Below are 15887 nucleotides of genomic sequence, written 5' to 3' on the forward strand. Positions count from 1 at the left end.
TCTTTTGAGTAACGATTATCAATTTTATCTGAAAAGTTTGCACATGCAATAGGCCAAATATCAGTATTCTGCAATAACCAATTTAATTGATGTTTTGAGTAAGGAATAAATATTTTATCAGGTTCTTTCCTAAAATACATTCATGATTCTAATCTACAATTCTTTATTAACACAGCAACAGCTTCATAATAGGGTGTTAAGACTTTCTTTGGGGATGAAGAAAGATGAATCCACATTAACGGTCCCTTTTGCCAAAGAACTTCTGTGGGTGCATGAGAAGTAGCAAGAATGCAAACAGCCAACACGTGATCATAGTCTATATAAGATATCTGCTGTTGACTAATAGCTTCCTCTACTTTCTGCAAAGCTATTTGTCCTTCATCACTTAATTGTCAATGGGAATTAGGATTTAAATTCCCATTCACAACACCCTCAAGAAAAAAAATATCGAGGACTGTAGTGGTTTGAATATTCTTGGCCCATGGCAAGTGGCACTATTAGGAGATGTGACCGCATTGGAGAAGGTGTGGCCTTGTTGGAGAAAGCATGTCATTGTGGAAGTTGCCTTTGAGGACCTATGTTCAAGCTCTGCCCAGTGTGAAAGAGAGAGCCTCCTCCTGGTTGCCTGCAGAAAACAGTCTCCTCCTGGCAGCCTTTAGATCAAGATAATCTCCTTTTCCAGCACCATGTCTGCCTGGCTTCCATGCTTTCTGCCATGATGAGAATAGACTGAACCGCTGAAACTGTAAGCCAGCCCAAATTAAATGATGTCCTTGTAAGAATTGCCTTGACAGCAATGGAAAGTCGAAGACAAGGTTTAAACCTAATTAAGAAAATGGAAAACCTCTACACTTAAAACTTCAAGTTTCTAAAGAGAAAATGTGTGTGTGTGTGTGTGTGTGTGTGTGTGGGGCTGGAGAGATAGCTCAGAGGTTAAGAGCACTGACTGTTCTTCCAAAGGTCCTGAGTTCAAATCTCAGCAACCACATGGTGGCTCACAACCATCCGTAATGACATCTGACTCCCTCTACTGGTGTGTCTGAAGACAGCTACAGTGTACTTACATGTAAATAATAAATAAATATAAAAAAAAATTGTTGGAAACCAGGCTGATAGAAGGATTTCTCAGAGGCCATGATGAAAAAAACAAAGAAAATAATAATTCTGTGTCCTTGCCAGGGGCAGACTTGCCAAGATCCAGACAATCCTGCTGCAAAGGTATTGAAGAAATTAAGGTTTCTGGGAACCTGACTTTTCCCCCAGAAGAATCTGAAGTCATCAGTGCTAAGACCACTGAGAGCTCTGACTATGATACACTTGAGATACCCTGTGTTTCTTTTGTGTGCCATCATTTTCTTAGCTTCCTTCTGTCTTCCTATGATTGTGTAATGGCTTTCTGATGACTATGTCCCATTTTCCTCCTGAGAACAGTAAATAAGTTACTATATTTCTCAATAAACTTGCTTGCAAAAGCCACCAGTGTGCAAGATCTCCTGCTGTCAAGCCTCCTTCTCTTCTTTTTTGTTTCTTATCCCCTAGTCCTTTCTCTTGTGAACATGTCACTGAAAAAGAAGCTATTGGCCCAGGTCAAAGAGGCTGAGAAAGACACCAAAAATTGGGAAGCTATCCCATGCTCATTGACTGGTAGAATTAATGGTGTGAAAATGACCAGTTTACCAAGAGCTATTTGCAGATTTGTTGCAGTCACAGAAATAGAAAGAGCATTATAAAATTCACTTGGAACTACAGTGGACATCAGACAACCAAATCAACCCTCTAGGAAAAAAATCCAAAATGCTAGGGGGATTACCATCACCATTCCAGAATTCGAGATGTATTATGGAAGTTAGAAAGGTGGCACATATCTTTAATCCCAGCACCTGCATTCAGGAGATAGAGGTGGGACTATGTACATTTGAGGCCAGCCTGGTCTACATAGTGTGTTCCAGGGCAGCCAGGCTACATAGAGACACCATCTCCCCAAAATAAATAAATAAAGTAATAAATAAAGTAATAAAAACAGTATAGTACTGGCATGAAAGCAGATTTGTAAGCCAATGAAACAGTGGAAGATGCAAATATGAGCATACATAGCTTCAGCTATTTAATATTTGACAAATATGCTAAAAATGTAACTTGGAGAAAAGAAAATGTTATGGACCATCCATATGGGGTCATTCAGAGATTCACCTGTCTGACTGTGAATATATTGAATAAAAGAGTCAATTATGCTAATTCATACACTAGGAGTATTGCAGGGATTAGGGAATCCCAAATGTAAGGCCCAGCCACATTAGCTAGGAACATAAAGTTATATTCTGTTTATGTAAAAACATGCATCCTTCAAGCACAAGGTTACATTCTATTTTGTAAAACCGATGTCTTGCAGGTGTCCTGGTTATCTCCAGTAAAGCCAGCTTTTGTTTACAGAAGCAGAAACAGCAGTTAACCTTGTGACCGATTATCTTGGCATAAACAAGAGTTGCATAAATAAGATCAGATAATTACTTTTAAAATTAACTTTTGGAAGTTCATTTCTGATTGGTAGTTCTCTTAAGCACAGTAACTTTTAAACTTTTAAACATAAACTTAGCAATCAACATAATGTTAGCCATCACAAAAGCACCTCCAAACAATGTTTCTGGGAAAACTGGATATCTACATGAAGAAGAATTAAGTTAGACCATATCTTTGCCCTTAAAGCCTGGGCAAATGGAATTCAGAAAAGTCCTTGTCTACACCTAGATCCTCTTTTATTCTAGTGATTTGTGGTTAAAGGGTTTCACAGTGTGGTTTTTAATCCATTTGGAGTTAGTTTTGATGCAAAGCAAAAATCTGCTGTAGAGTTAAGGACACAATCAAGTGAAAAGGATGCCCAGAGACAAGGAGAGAATCTCTGTCTGCTATATGTCTATTAGAGAATTAATGACTAGAATATGTTGGTTAATTTTAAAACCATGCTTCCTCCTTTGATGAGGACCAAGGCCCTCACTTCCAGCTTAGCTCCGAATCACTTGCAACTTGGGAAAGCCAGGAGCTGCTGCCTGCAGACCTCTTCCTCCTGGCCACCTTTGCCAAACCGCCATCAACCACCCCGTCTTTTTTCTTTCTCCTGCCCACCTTAGCTCCACAGAAGAAAAACACTAGACTGCTTTACTATTTTAAAAGTTACGAGATAGCACAATTGCTGGGCACAGAAAACTCTAGCCCTAAATTTATCAGCTATCCTAAATCAGCCACCCATTCAAAAAAATGGGCTGAGTGAGTTGGGATTTCTGTTGCTGCTTTAGAGACCCTGACCAGAGCAGCTTGTAGAGGAAAGAGCTTGTTGCATTTTTCACTTCCAAGTAAGTCTATCATTGAGATAAGTCAAGACAGGAAGTGAAGGCATAAACCTGGAGGCTGGATCTGTAGCAGAGGCAATGGAGAAGTGCTGTTAACCGGTATGCTCTTTGTGGTTTGCTCAGTCTGTTTTTGTTTTTTTTTTGTTTTTGTTTTTTTTGTTTGTTTGTTTGTTTTTTGTTTTTGTTTTTTTTTTTTTTGAGACAGGGTTTCTCTGTATAGCCCTGGCTGTCCTGGAGCTCACTTTGTAGACCAGGCTGGCCTCGAACTCAGAAATCTGCCTGCCTCTGCCTCCCGAGTGCTGGGATTAAAGGCATGCGCCACCACGCCCAGCTTGCTCAGTCTGTTTTAACATATAATTTAGGAACAGAGAAGCCCAGGGGGTGACACCACCTATAGTGGGCACTCTCACACCAATCACAACCAAGAAAATGCCCCACAGGTCTTGCCTACAGGCCAGTCTGATGGAAGCATTTTCCTAACTTTAAGTTCCCACTTCCTAGATAAATCTTATTTGTGTCATTGACAAAATACTAACCGGAATCATATCTGAACAGAGTTCTCAAAAGAAGAAATAAGGCAGATCAATATGGCTCATGACTCTATCCTAGCACTCCAGGCAGGTAGATATCTAGATTTTGAGGCCAGCCTGATCTACATAGTGAGTTCCAGGTCAGCCTGGACTATATAGAGACTGTGTCAACAAACAAACAGGCTAAAAATTTTTTTTTCAAAATTGTTCATCATTCTTAGCAATTATGAAAATGCAAATCAAAACAGCTTTGGATTTCAACCAACCCCAATCAGAATAACTAAGACCAACAAACAAATACTGGAGCTGGTGTGGGGAAAGGCTAAGCCTCAGTAACTATTGGTAGGGTTGTAAAATGGTGCAGCCACTCTGGAAATCAGTGTAGCGAATTCTCAAAAACCAAAAATCAAGGTTCCATACAGTACAACTATATCACTCCCTGACACCTGACCAAAGGACTCAGCATCCTACTCTACAGACACTCAACCATGTTCATTGCTATTCTACTCACAAAGCAAGAGAATAGAAACAACCTGTTGGGTGACAAATCTTTTCCTGGGGAGATACAACACATGTCTACTCACTTCAGATAAGGAGTAGCACATAGGTGACGCCACTGGCCTGCTCTCAGAAACCTAGCAACTTCTTACATCATCACCTGCAGTTGCCACCAGGTGTGTCAGGTGTGTGATGAGGATGAAAAGAATTGCCAGCCACCCCAGGCCTCTCTCTGTTTCCTGCATGTCATCCCCTCTGCATATCCTCTCTCTCTCTCTCTCTCTCTCTCTCTCTCTCTCTCTCTCCTCATGGCTCTCTATTCCCTGTCTGTCTGTCTGTCTGTCTGTCTGTCTGTCTGTCTGTCTACCTATCCACTTGTCTGCCTCTATCCCTTCCACAAGTTCTCACTCCTCTCCCTTCCCCCAAACAGACCTTTTACACCAGATCTGTTGCATGGTATGATTTCTTAGTATAGCTTGGCTCTGGCTGCCAAGATAGCCCCTCAGTGCATTGTATTTCATAACATTGGTGTCGTGTCTTAGTGTCTGGCCACACTGGAAACCCATCTGCTTGCTATACCTACAACAAATCTATTTTCTGGTCTACTGGGCAAACACAAACAATTGGTGAGTTCTCTCTCTGTAACTCTGCTTAAATGCTTCTCTGAGTCTGACCATTTCCCTGGATAAGACTTCATTTTTCCAACATGGTTTCTTGTCCTCTTGGCTTCTCTTGAAAATCCTGGTATGAGGTAAACTGTGTCTGCTTGTGCTTTTAGCACTGGCCCTTGTCCAGTGGATGATGACTTACTAGACAGCGTGTTCCTTCTTGGTTTAGTCTCCCCTGGGTCCCTGGTATGCCTCAGATACAGGCCTGGGACTATGCTCCTCATCCATGGGAACAGCATCCTTGCCTCTGACTGGACTCAGTTGGCCCCTCAATGCACAGGAGAATCAGGGTCCCAGTACCCAGGTGGGCAAGGAGTCAGCAGGGTGACAAACAGACGCAAACACACGGGAGTGTTGATCTGAATGTAATTTCTCAAAGCGAGCATTAGACTTACATTACAGAAGAAAACAAGGAAGTTAGGTGATACATTAAGGTCATCCAAGGTACACTGAGGTTACCCGATGCAAAATGACTCTTTACACAAAACAGAGAAATACATACAGAAAAGCTAACAGGAACCAGGCAGTGTTTACAACTGGGGTAAAAATCAGTCTTTACAACTGGGATCAAAAGCAGCCCCCCCCCACCCAAGGTCAGCTTATTCTTAGAAGCCAGGAGCAAGGGCTTCATGCCCTTGCCATAGTAAATCCACCTTCTCCCTAGGACACAGTAAATTCCTGTCTATGGGAGTGACTCAGCTGTTATTCTAGGTATTTACTCTAGTTCCTTTACTCTAGACCACAACCTTCCTTCTTCCTAGGCCATTGTAAGTTCCTGCACATGGGAATGACTCAGCTGCTATTCTAAATTTACTTTGTAGACTAGCCCTGAGATTTCTAGCTCTTTGCCAGTAAATTGTAATGCCTGAATTCTTTCACTATCTACACTGGAAACATTTTGTCTGAATGAGTAGCATTCTTACTAAAATCAAAGCCCAAGGTTGGCTCAACGATTTCCTAGGATATTGGAACACTGGTGGAGGCTAATCTAACTTAGCTATATTCAAAATCATTCCTTGGAGACACTTATAATAAAACAATATTGAACAAAAGCACTCATATCCATTCACCGACTGACATAGGGACAAGTTTGGAGCATTTGTGCTATGAGATGCCAAGACTCCAGGAGACAAAGTTTCCATGAAACATTTTGCCTCAGAACTGCGTCCAAGCTTTTGGGCCTGTCACTAGGTTTCCACTGGAGTGGGTGTGGCACATCCTCATAGCCTCTACATCTAGTTTCTATACTTATCGAACCTGGCTTCAGAATACTGCCCAAGCAATCAGGGGAACATGAAAATATTTTTTTTCATTATCCCCTTTTCCTTGCTCTAAGCCCTATTTCTCTCTGTCTGGTCTCCCTCCCCACACTACATAAATATTTTGTCTCTAAGTGTGCAATGACTGACTGAAGTTGGAGCCAGATAGGAGCAGAAATTGCAGTACACACACCGCATCCACTGCATGCACTACAGCATCTGCTCTCAAAACAACTCTGGATGTACATGCGGATCATTTGTCTATGAATTTTATTTTTAACTCTAGAGTCTGATTCTTTAGCCCTCTACGTCCTCCACATCCCTCTGGACCATGTGCCCTTCCTGACTCCTGGTTTTCTGCAGTCAGCCTGTGCTAATCTAAGCACATGAGTTATCTCTCTATCTGTCTATCTATCTATCTATCTATCTATCTATCTATCTATCTATCTATCCATCCCTCTCTCTCTCTATCTCTCTCTATCTCTACCTCTACCTCTATCTCTCTATCTCTTCCTCCATAGGCTCAGATTTTATTACAACAACTTGGCTTTATTCAAAAGCCTGGACAACAAGTGAAACAACCACCTCTCCCAGGACTTGGCCAACACCCTAATTTCTTAGGGTCCCCAAAGATGTTGATACCCCTAGACAGCAGGAAACAGTCTAAAGATCATAGCACCCTCATTTCCACTTCACTACCCCTTCCTAGTTCCTCATTTTTAATTAAACAAAAAGGGAGGAATGTTAGTGTACAGGCAATTCCACTGGCCTGTTCTCAGGGACCTAGCAACTGCTTATATCATCATCTGCCCCTATCACCTGCTACTACCACCAAGATTGCAGGAGTGTTGCAGACAGAAAGGACAACCAGAAACCCCAGCCCTTGCTCTGTGTTCCCTCTCTTTTTTTTTTTTCCATTTTTTATTAGGTATTTCGCTCATTTACATATATCTCCTCCCCCGCCCCACTCCCTACGTGTGCCCTCTCTCTGCCCTTATGGCTCTCTCATTTCTCTCCATCTGTCTATCTGTCTCTGTCTGTCTGTCTGTCTCTCTCTCTGTCTGTCCCTCTGTCTTTCTAAAAGTCTACTTGTCTGCCTCTATCCCTTCCTCATTCCTCTCCCCTCCCCAATAAACCTCTTTTACACCAGATCTGTTGCATTGTGTAATTTCTCAGGGGAACACCTTGGCTCAGGCTGCCAAAGACAACCCTTGCCACATTATATTTCATAACAGGGATCTCATAGATGATATCTCTCATAGTAGAGATATCATCAAAGTTTGACTTGGTGAACCCATGTGTCCTTGTTGAAATAGGTGTGGCCTTGTTGGATGAAGTGTGTTACTGTGGTGTTGGGCTTTGAGAGTCTTCTCTTTGTTCCCTTTGAAAGAAGATGTAGAACTTTCAGCTCCTTCTCCAGCACCATGCCTGCCTGCATACTGCCATGCTTCCTGCCATGATGATAATGGACTTAAACCTCTAAAACTATAAGTCAGTTCCAATTAAATGTTGTCCTTTATAAGAGTTACCTTGGTCATGCTGTCTCTTCACAGTTGTGGAAACCCAAACTAAGTCAGTGGATAAGGGAAGTAGTGGCTTGCCTGGTAAACAGAGACCTGCCTTACTCTAGTCCTTAGTAATGCTGAATGCAGCCTTCTGCTCACTCAATATCAATCCTTCTGTTACAAGGTCAGAGTCCTGTTAGGATATTGTCAACAACACTGCCATTTGGTAACCCAATTTGGACCTAACATTATTCTGTATATTCAGATATTGAATATAAATTATTTAATTTAATCATTACAAGTTTTCAGAGTTTGGAATAGGAAGCTAGGTGCATTGTTTGGAGAACAGTAGATGTAGAACATGCAGGCTATGAAAATAGGCTGCAAAGTACATTAGTACAAGAAGAAGATGTAACAGGCTCCCTGAACTTAGTAGGTCCTCATACCTTAGCACAACTGACTTCATGATAGAAGTACTATTCAGGCTGTAAAACTCTTCATGTAGACAGTACCACCCTCCAAAACAAAAACAAAGGCCTAATCCATCAAAGTTCATAGTTCTGGGAGAATCTCTAAATGTATAACCATGCTTTTTGGATTCTGTAGTTCTGTTTCCAGCTAACTGTTCTTGTCAACCCAGGATATAGTTTTTGTGCTTAAAACCTCAACCTGAGAAAGGGGTTACGCTGGGATCCTGAACACCCAGTATAATCCAGCTAGCTAATAAAGACTTTTTTTTTAGATTTTCTTTTTTTTAATTAGGTATTTTCTTCATTTACATTTCAAATGCTATCCCAAAAGTTCCCCATACCCTCCCCCCCCATTCCCCTATCCACCCACTCCCACTTCTTGACCCCTGTTCTGAGGCATACAAAGTTTGCAAGACCAAAGGGCCTCTCTTCCCAATGATGCTACATATGCAACTAGAGACACAAGCTCTTGGGGTACTGGTTAGTTCATATTGTTGTTCAACCTATAGGGTTGCAGACCCCTTTAGATTCTTGGGTACTTTCTCTTGCTCCTCCATTGGGGGCTCTGTGTTTCATCCAATAGCTGACTATGAGCATCCACTTCCATGTTTGCCAGGCACGGGCATAGCCTCACAAGAGACAGCTATATCAGGGTCCTTTCTATTGGCTTAGATATGTATCTGAGCAATGTAGGGTGAAAAGGCCAAAGGAAAAACACCCTGACCCCAGGCACAAAGGCCAAGAAACAAAATCCTACCAATCCCTGAGTTTGACCCAAGCTCAGGACTTGAAATCCCACCAATCCTGCCCCCTGGAAATTACCCACCAAGAAACCCTGGGACTATGTGACAAAGATACATGAGCATAACTCCATTTCACCAGAAGCAGACTGTGCTCTAATACAGACAATGAAAGACAAGCTGTCCAAGAGAATAAAGGTTGTGCACTGAGGCACATCAGGGTGAGGCTCTGTGGGTTCTGAAGGCAGAAATGACTATCGGGATGGTGTCCAGTGGAAAGCTTACTGCCTTAGGTTCCACCCCATAGTCTCAGATAAGGAGCATTTTTGCTGAATCTATCTTTGAGTCATGGTTTCTTTCATATAGGAACCATCTGTGCTACCAGGTACTGTTGAGAGTAGGAAGCTTCCATGTCAGATGGAGATAGTTTTACCCTTTAATAGGGACCAGTTTATCTTTAGACGACATGGTGTGAGTCAGAGAAAATGCAGCTGACACTGGACACAGGAGCTATAACTTAGTACAAAATGTCTATAGAGCCCCCAAACCAACAGTGACTGAATGGACTGTAGAACTATCCTGGCAGAATGCCACTTTTATGTGGGTTCGGTATAAACATGGGTTTGAGGTCAGAAGCCTTTGCGGGATTCTTTGCCAGCTTTGTCAGTTTGAGCTCCTGGACTTAATTACGGGCATGGATCGTACATGTGGCTTTGACATGTGATTTTGCTTTTGGAGGCAGGGTCGTATGTAGCCCTGGCTAACTTGGCAATTGCTATGTGTGGCCAAGAGTGACCTTGAACTTCTTTTTTCTTTTACCTCTCAAATATTGGGATTATGAACAAGAGCAACTACGGCACATGACATGTTATTTTTTTATATCCTTTCATGTCTGCAAGCTTTTTATCTGCAGATAATTCATAACATATTTTGAGTCCTGGGGGTGGAGAGCAGCATTCCTGTTATACTTGAGAGGTGAACATTTCCGTCCTGTGCAATAGTATTTGGCAGTTTCTGAATCTCAAGCTCCTAAGGCCTTAACAGTTCTAACAGACATCCCCGGAAGACTAGCAAGCGCAAGGTACCGAGACTCAGCCCCAGAATTTGCCGTACCCGGAAGCGCTGGAAGCTAGCGCTTGCTTTACGTAATCCGCGCCTGCGTACTTTCAACACCCACTGCCTCTCCCTAGCTCCCAGGCCTTTCCGGATTTCCGGTGGTCGCCATTCTTTTAACTGCCGAGCCTGCAGCAGCGTGGTTGGTCTGGTGTGTGGTCCAGGGCTCCCGCGGTGCAGGGCTCACAGGTGGGTCGCTGTGTGGCATTGCGGCCTGGGCTTGTGCTACCACCTCAGCTTTGGGGCTCAAGGAAACTTTCGGTTTTTTGTTTTTTCTAGGAAACCCGGCAGAGTCAGGCGCTCAAATCCACCCTGCCTTTCCAAGTTCAAATCTGGTTTAAACTCGCCGGGAAGAGGTAAGAGGAAACACTATATGGCAGTTAGTTGTTTTTTTTAAAGCCCAGCAATTTCCTTTTAGATCTTTGTAGTGGTTTTTCTCCTGAGTTGTGGTCCCCTTCCCTTTCCTTTACTCGGCCCTTTTGTTTCCCTTACAAACATTTCCAATGATTTCGTCCTCTTGATCCACTTTTACTTTGACTGTGTTGAGGCGAATTTCTACCTCAGGCTGGGATTAAACCTAGGACTTCCTGTATGCCACACAACTGCCACCCGAGCTACATCCTCAGCCCTGCAGCCCCATTTGGATTGATTTTACAGAAGGAACTCGTGATGTCCCCTTATGTATTAGAGAGTCTCTTCGTTGACAGTTATAATGCTTGGGGCTTTGAACAGGATTTAGATATCTAGTTAGAACCTTCTACACAAATCGGGTTACCATGTCTTCCTATGGGGCCAGAGATATGACTCAGGTCCTGTTCCCCTGACTAGTATTTAAAGAGTACTGCAGTTTCCATCCTTGGCTTAATACAAGGTTGATTATGTGTATTCATGGGGCCCTGACTCTAGTGTCCTCCAAAGCATGTTAAAGCCTAACTAGTTGCCAACACCAGTTTTGAGAGATATGATACAGGAAGAAGGATACTCAGTGATTACCATGCCTTTGGAAGTCAAGCAAGGAGTCTTAACCAAAGTAAAACAGAAAAAGAAGGCAGAGATGACAACTTTTCATACTTTTTGTTACATAGTAGAATCACTCCAATGCAAACAGTCATTGCAATTGGTCAAATAAAATATTAAGGAACACATTTGAAGAACTGCTGGAGGCTTGCAGAATAAGCTAATCTAAGCCACAAAAGCATGGGGCTTTTTAGGGGAGGTGGAGGGCCAGATCTGGTTGGTCAGTACACAGGGCTGGAAATTCCCTGTCAGACTCACATACTCAATGGTCTCATGACACATCAGTGGTACTATCACCGTGGCAGGCTTTTAAAAAGGGGTCCAGTTGAGGATGCTAAGGCTTTCATTTGGTATGTTCAGTATGTTTGGGGCCTTTTGGGTTGAAATGGTTTTGTTATGACTTTGTGCCCGTATGGTTCTCGTGTACTGTTTCTTTTTGTAGTTTTATCATTTTGAGACTTATGGTTAGTGGTATCTTTGTGTTCAAAGGATATGCCTCTGAGGTTATTTTCCGATGGCAGACCAGGCAAGCATAAGGCTGAAAGTTACTATTTTATACAAAGGGAAACAGGAGGATCCATAGGCATCTCTCGTACTTAGAGAATTTGAGATCATACCAGCTATGTGAGACCATCTCACAAGCAATTTAAACAATAACAGTGCTACAATGACTAGATTTATTTTGGTTTCAAAATATATCCATAAGCTAGGCATGGTAGCATGTACCTTTAATCCCACCTGTCAATTGGAAGGCAAGTGGTAAGTAGATCTCTGAGATAAAGGTGAAATTTAATTTCATTCTTCCTTGATTGGGTATGACAGAAAAAAAAAATCTCATACTGTCCAAGCCAGACCTTGAACCACTTACTGATCCTCTCCCCTCTAACTGCCAAGGGTTCTGATTACACATAGACATCAATATACTAAGCTAAGCTGTTAATTCCACTTAATACTCTTATTAGTTTTTTCCCATGCAAAGGGACCTGTAGTCCTTGTTCTTACTGACTCTTCAAATGCTAGAATTTACACCTGCTCTATTGCTGTGAAGAGATCCATGAACAAGGCAACTGGCTTAAAAATGGGGGGTTGCATATATTTTTCAGAGGCTTAGTTCATTATCATCTTGACCAGGAGCATGGTGGGATATAGGAAGGTGCTAGAAGAGTAGCTAAGAGCTAATTTTGGAGTTTGTCAAAAGACCTCACTCACAAAGACCACAGAAACCACCATCGCTGCAAACCACAAGAATTTTTTTTTTTCCAACATGTTTGGGAACCCCCTCTCAGCACGCAGGCCAGATTAGAGACCCAGAACAAAGAAAGAACACACTTTTTATTCCTTGTAAGGGGCAGATTTGGGCAACAGGGTAGCTGGCTTATTCTCATTGGTATAGCAAGTAACCTTTTCAGGCATTGGTTGGTTTGTATAGGGTGATTAAGTAATAACCCTTTGGCCTAGTCCCTCACTCTGCCTCCCCGTGTAGTTTTTTTTTTTTTTTTTTTTTTTCAGAATTCAGTGTGGGGCAGGGTAGAGGGAATTTCTCTGGGAACTGCTATCTTGTTATGGTTATTTTTCTGAGAATAGCTCATTTTCAGCTATAGACTCAGTCATTTTGGCCACTATGTTTCTGAAAGTCCCTTCAGAGGGGAAGGGGCTAGGTGGTCTTGAACTTATTTTGGATATTACACTACAGCATCATCTGTCGGCAGATACACACTGGGTGTGGTGTGGGCTTATAAAATTCAAAGCTCACCTACAGTGACACACACTTCCTTCAATGAGGCTATCCCTCCTAATTGTTTTCAAAATAGTACCACTCTCTGATGACTAACCATTCAAATATGTGAGGCTGTGGAGTTGAGTGGGATGAATTCTTAGTGAAACCACCACAAATGGCACATAAGGGGAATCTGTGCTCAGTAAATCAGCCATTTTTCTTTTACAGTGGAGAAAGCAAGGAAATGAATATAAAATCTCAAAGATAAAGTAGACCATGATTTCAGTGTGGGAAAAATTATTTAGGAGAAGGTGCCTTTGTCATAAAGGAGAATTTCAGCACCTCTGTCTCCTTTAATTTTTGTTTTTACATTTATTTTGGTGTGTATGAGTGCTTGCATGTATGTATGTGCACTGTTTGTGCCTGGTCCCTCAGAGGTTAGAAGAGAGTGTTAGATTCCTTGGAACTGGAGTTACAGATGTTTGTCAGCTGTCGTGTGAGTTCTGGGAACTGAGCTGGGGTCTTCTGGAAGAACAAGTACTCTGTCGCTATTTTTCAACTATCTTTTTACACCATTCAAATTATTATTTTGATGACAGAAGAAAAATGTCTTTTTGTCTTTCTCTCCTCCTCAAGACATGTTCTGACTTTATAGCCCTCACTGGCAAAATGGCTGGAATCTTGCTATGTAGATAGACCAGGCTGGCCTTGAACTCAGTAGAGATCCTCTTGCCTCCTGAATACTGATATTAATGGCATACATACACTACCGTGCCTGGCTCATCTTTTTATTTTGTAGCGTACTTGAATTATTCAAATAAAATTAAATCATTGCATTATCAAAATTAGGTGATATTCTTGCTTGATGTATTTTTAAAACTAATTTTGGTGTAGTAAAGTAAAAAAAAAGTGATCATTTTAGCACTCAAGATTTTTAAATGCTAGCAAAAAATTATACACACACATGCAGATAATACTGTTTAAGAAAGTACTTTAAATGTCATAAGAGTAAGGTTATAAAATTCTTTAACCTACATGGCATAGGACAAGTTTCCTAGGTCATTCTTAGAATATATTTCTGCCAATTTCTTGATACCTGAAGAAAATTACTTAGTACAACCCTTTTTCTGATTATCAAAATCTTTGCCTGACTGAATTGACTGATTGGAAAGCTTCTTTCCCTCCCTACTCCCTGTGTTTTGTTTTTGTTAGGCTGGGTCTCATAGCACAGGATGACCTTGAGGACTATATGTTCATTTATTGGATGGATTCTTAGTGGAGTTTTGTGTGTGTGTATGATCACCATTTCTGGATCAACTGTTGTGGGTGCTTCACTTGCTTGTTCTTTGATTGCCTCTTTTGTTTTCTTGTTTTTAATGACTAGAAGTTTTTGCCCATCTCTTTCACTCAGTGTGTGCCTGTCTGACTTGGTTCTTCACCATGGCTTCTCACAAGACCTTCAGGATCAAGCGATTCCTGGCCAAGAAACAAAAGCAAAATCGTCCCATTCCACAATGGATTCAGATGAAAACTGGCAATAAAATCATGTACAACTCCAAGCGGAGACATTGGAGACGAACCAAATTGGGTCTATAAGGAACCACACGTACTTATGCTGTAACTTACTGTAGCGTTTACAGCGTTACCGCTGTCTGGACAGCTGAGTGTGTTTCTTAGGAATATAAGTTTTCTTTCTGTGCTTTAGTGAGTTCATTCAGCAGTTCAGTAATAAATATGTGAAACCTTTTGTTTCGAAAAAAATTGCTTCTGTGTTACAACTTACTTTGTTTTATGGTTCAGGATCATCTGCATAATAGACAAGTATTCTATCAGTGAGCGATATCCTGGATCTTGTTTGTGTAGTTTGGGGTTGAGACAAGTCCAGACTGCCCTAAAACTCACGATCTTCCTTCCTCGGCCTTCTAAATGATTGGAGGACTCCAAACCTAAGTGATGGAAGTAAAAAGAAACTTATATGTCAAGACTCATTTTCTCTATCATTTCATGTGACAATTGAAATTAGATTATTTCTTTTTTCAATCAATAATTGCTCTCTGGTCCTTTATCTGTGTCTTATTTAACAAATGTTAAAAAGCAGCTTTTGCCTCAGGAAGCAGTGGCAGGTGGATCTCCGTGACTTTGTGGATAGCCTGGCCTACAAAGCTAGTTCCTAGACTGTTTGTCTCCAAAATAAGTGACACCAACTCTCTTGGCACATTGCTGACTTCTCTGTAAATTCTTCTGCTGCTCTTTAATCCCTTAGTGAGTTCTGCAATCTTTGTGAAAGCCAAAGCTGTTTTAAGTTTTAATTAATGTGTCTAAAGGATCCATGAAGCAGGGAGGTAGGAGTTAAGCATCAGGCTTAATTAATAACCTTGAGGTCAGGGACACATTGTATAGAAATGCATGGCTGGTGTCTTAGTCAGGGTTTCTATTCCTGCACAAACACCACGACCAACAAGCAAGTTGGGGAGGAAAGGGTTTATTCAGCTTACACTTCCACATTGCTGTTCATCACCAAAGGAAGTCAGGACTGGAACTCAAGCAGGTCAGGAAGCAAGAGCTGATGCAGAGGCCATGGAAGGATGTTACTTACTGGCTTGATTCCCCTGGCTTGCTCAGCTTACTTTACTACAGAACCTAAGACTACCAGGCCAAGGATGGCACCACCCACAATGGGCCTTCCCACCCTTGATCACTAATTGAGAAAATGCCTTATAGCTGGATCTCATGGAGGCATTTCCTCAAGGGAGGCTCCTTTCTCTGTGATAACTCCAGCCTGTGTCAAGTTGACACACAAAACCAGCCAGAACAAATGGCCCCTTGTCAATTTGACATAAAAACACATCACTATTAAGCCTCAATCATTACTTTCTTATTCATCCCCAAGATCTAAATAACTTTAAGAGTCCCACAGTCTTTTGTTTTGTTTTTGTTTTTTGGGTTATTTTTGGTGGTGGTTTTGGTTTTTCGAGACAGGGTTTCTCTGTGTAGCCCTGGCTGTCCTGGAACTCACTTTGTAGACC

The 15887-nt window shown here is 41.7% G+C and overlaps 1 protein-coding gene across 2 annotated transcripts; it reads left to right on the plus strand.

The window, feature by feature from the left end:
• The first annotated feature begins 10188 nt into the window (after positions 1 to 10188).
• On the plus strand, positions 10189 to 14903 carry Rpl39l (ribosomal protein L39-like). Of its 2 annotated transcripts, none has more exons than XM_006522506.3 (3): positions 10189 to 10316; positions 10407 to 10483; positions 14249 to 14625. In XM_006522506.3, exon 3 carries the CDS (start codon positions 14302 to 14304, stop codon positions 14455 to 14457), a length of 156 nt encoding a protein of 51 aa, XP_006522569.1. In that variant the 5' UTR covers positions 10189 to 10316; positions 10407 to 10483; positions 14249 to 14301; the 3' UTR covers positions 14458 to 14625. The 2 variants fall into 2 exon arrangements, with proteins under 2 accessions (XP_006522569.1, NP_080870.1); NM_026594.2 differs by having other exon boundaries at positions 10220 to 10316; positions 14273 to 14903.
• Positions 14904 to 15887: the final 984 nt, after the last annotated feature.

Source organism: Mus musculus, chromosome 16, assembly GCF_000001635.26.
Source record: "Mus musculus strain C57BL/6J chromosome 16, GRCm38.p6 C57BL/6J".
Lineage (NCBI taxonomy): Eukaryota > Metazoa > Chordata > Mammalia > Rodentia > Muridae > Mus > Mus musculus.

Bases quoted from the DNA above. Each gene is read 5' to 3' on its own strand.
- Rpl39l (XM_006522506.3), top strand. From the start codon at position 14,302: ATGGCTTCTCACAAGACCTTCAGGATCAAGCGATTCCTGGCCAAGAAA.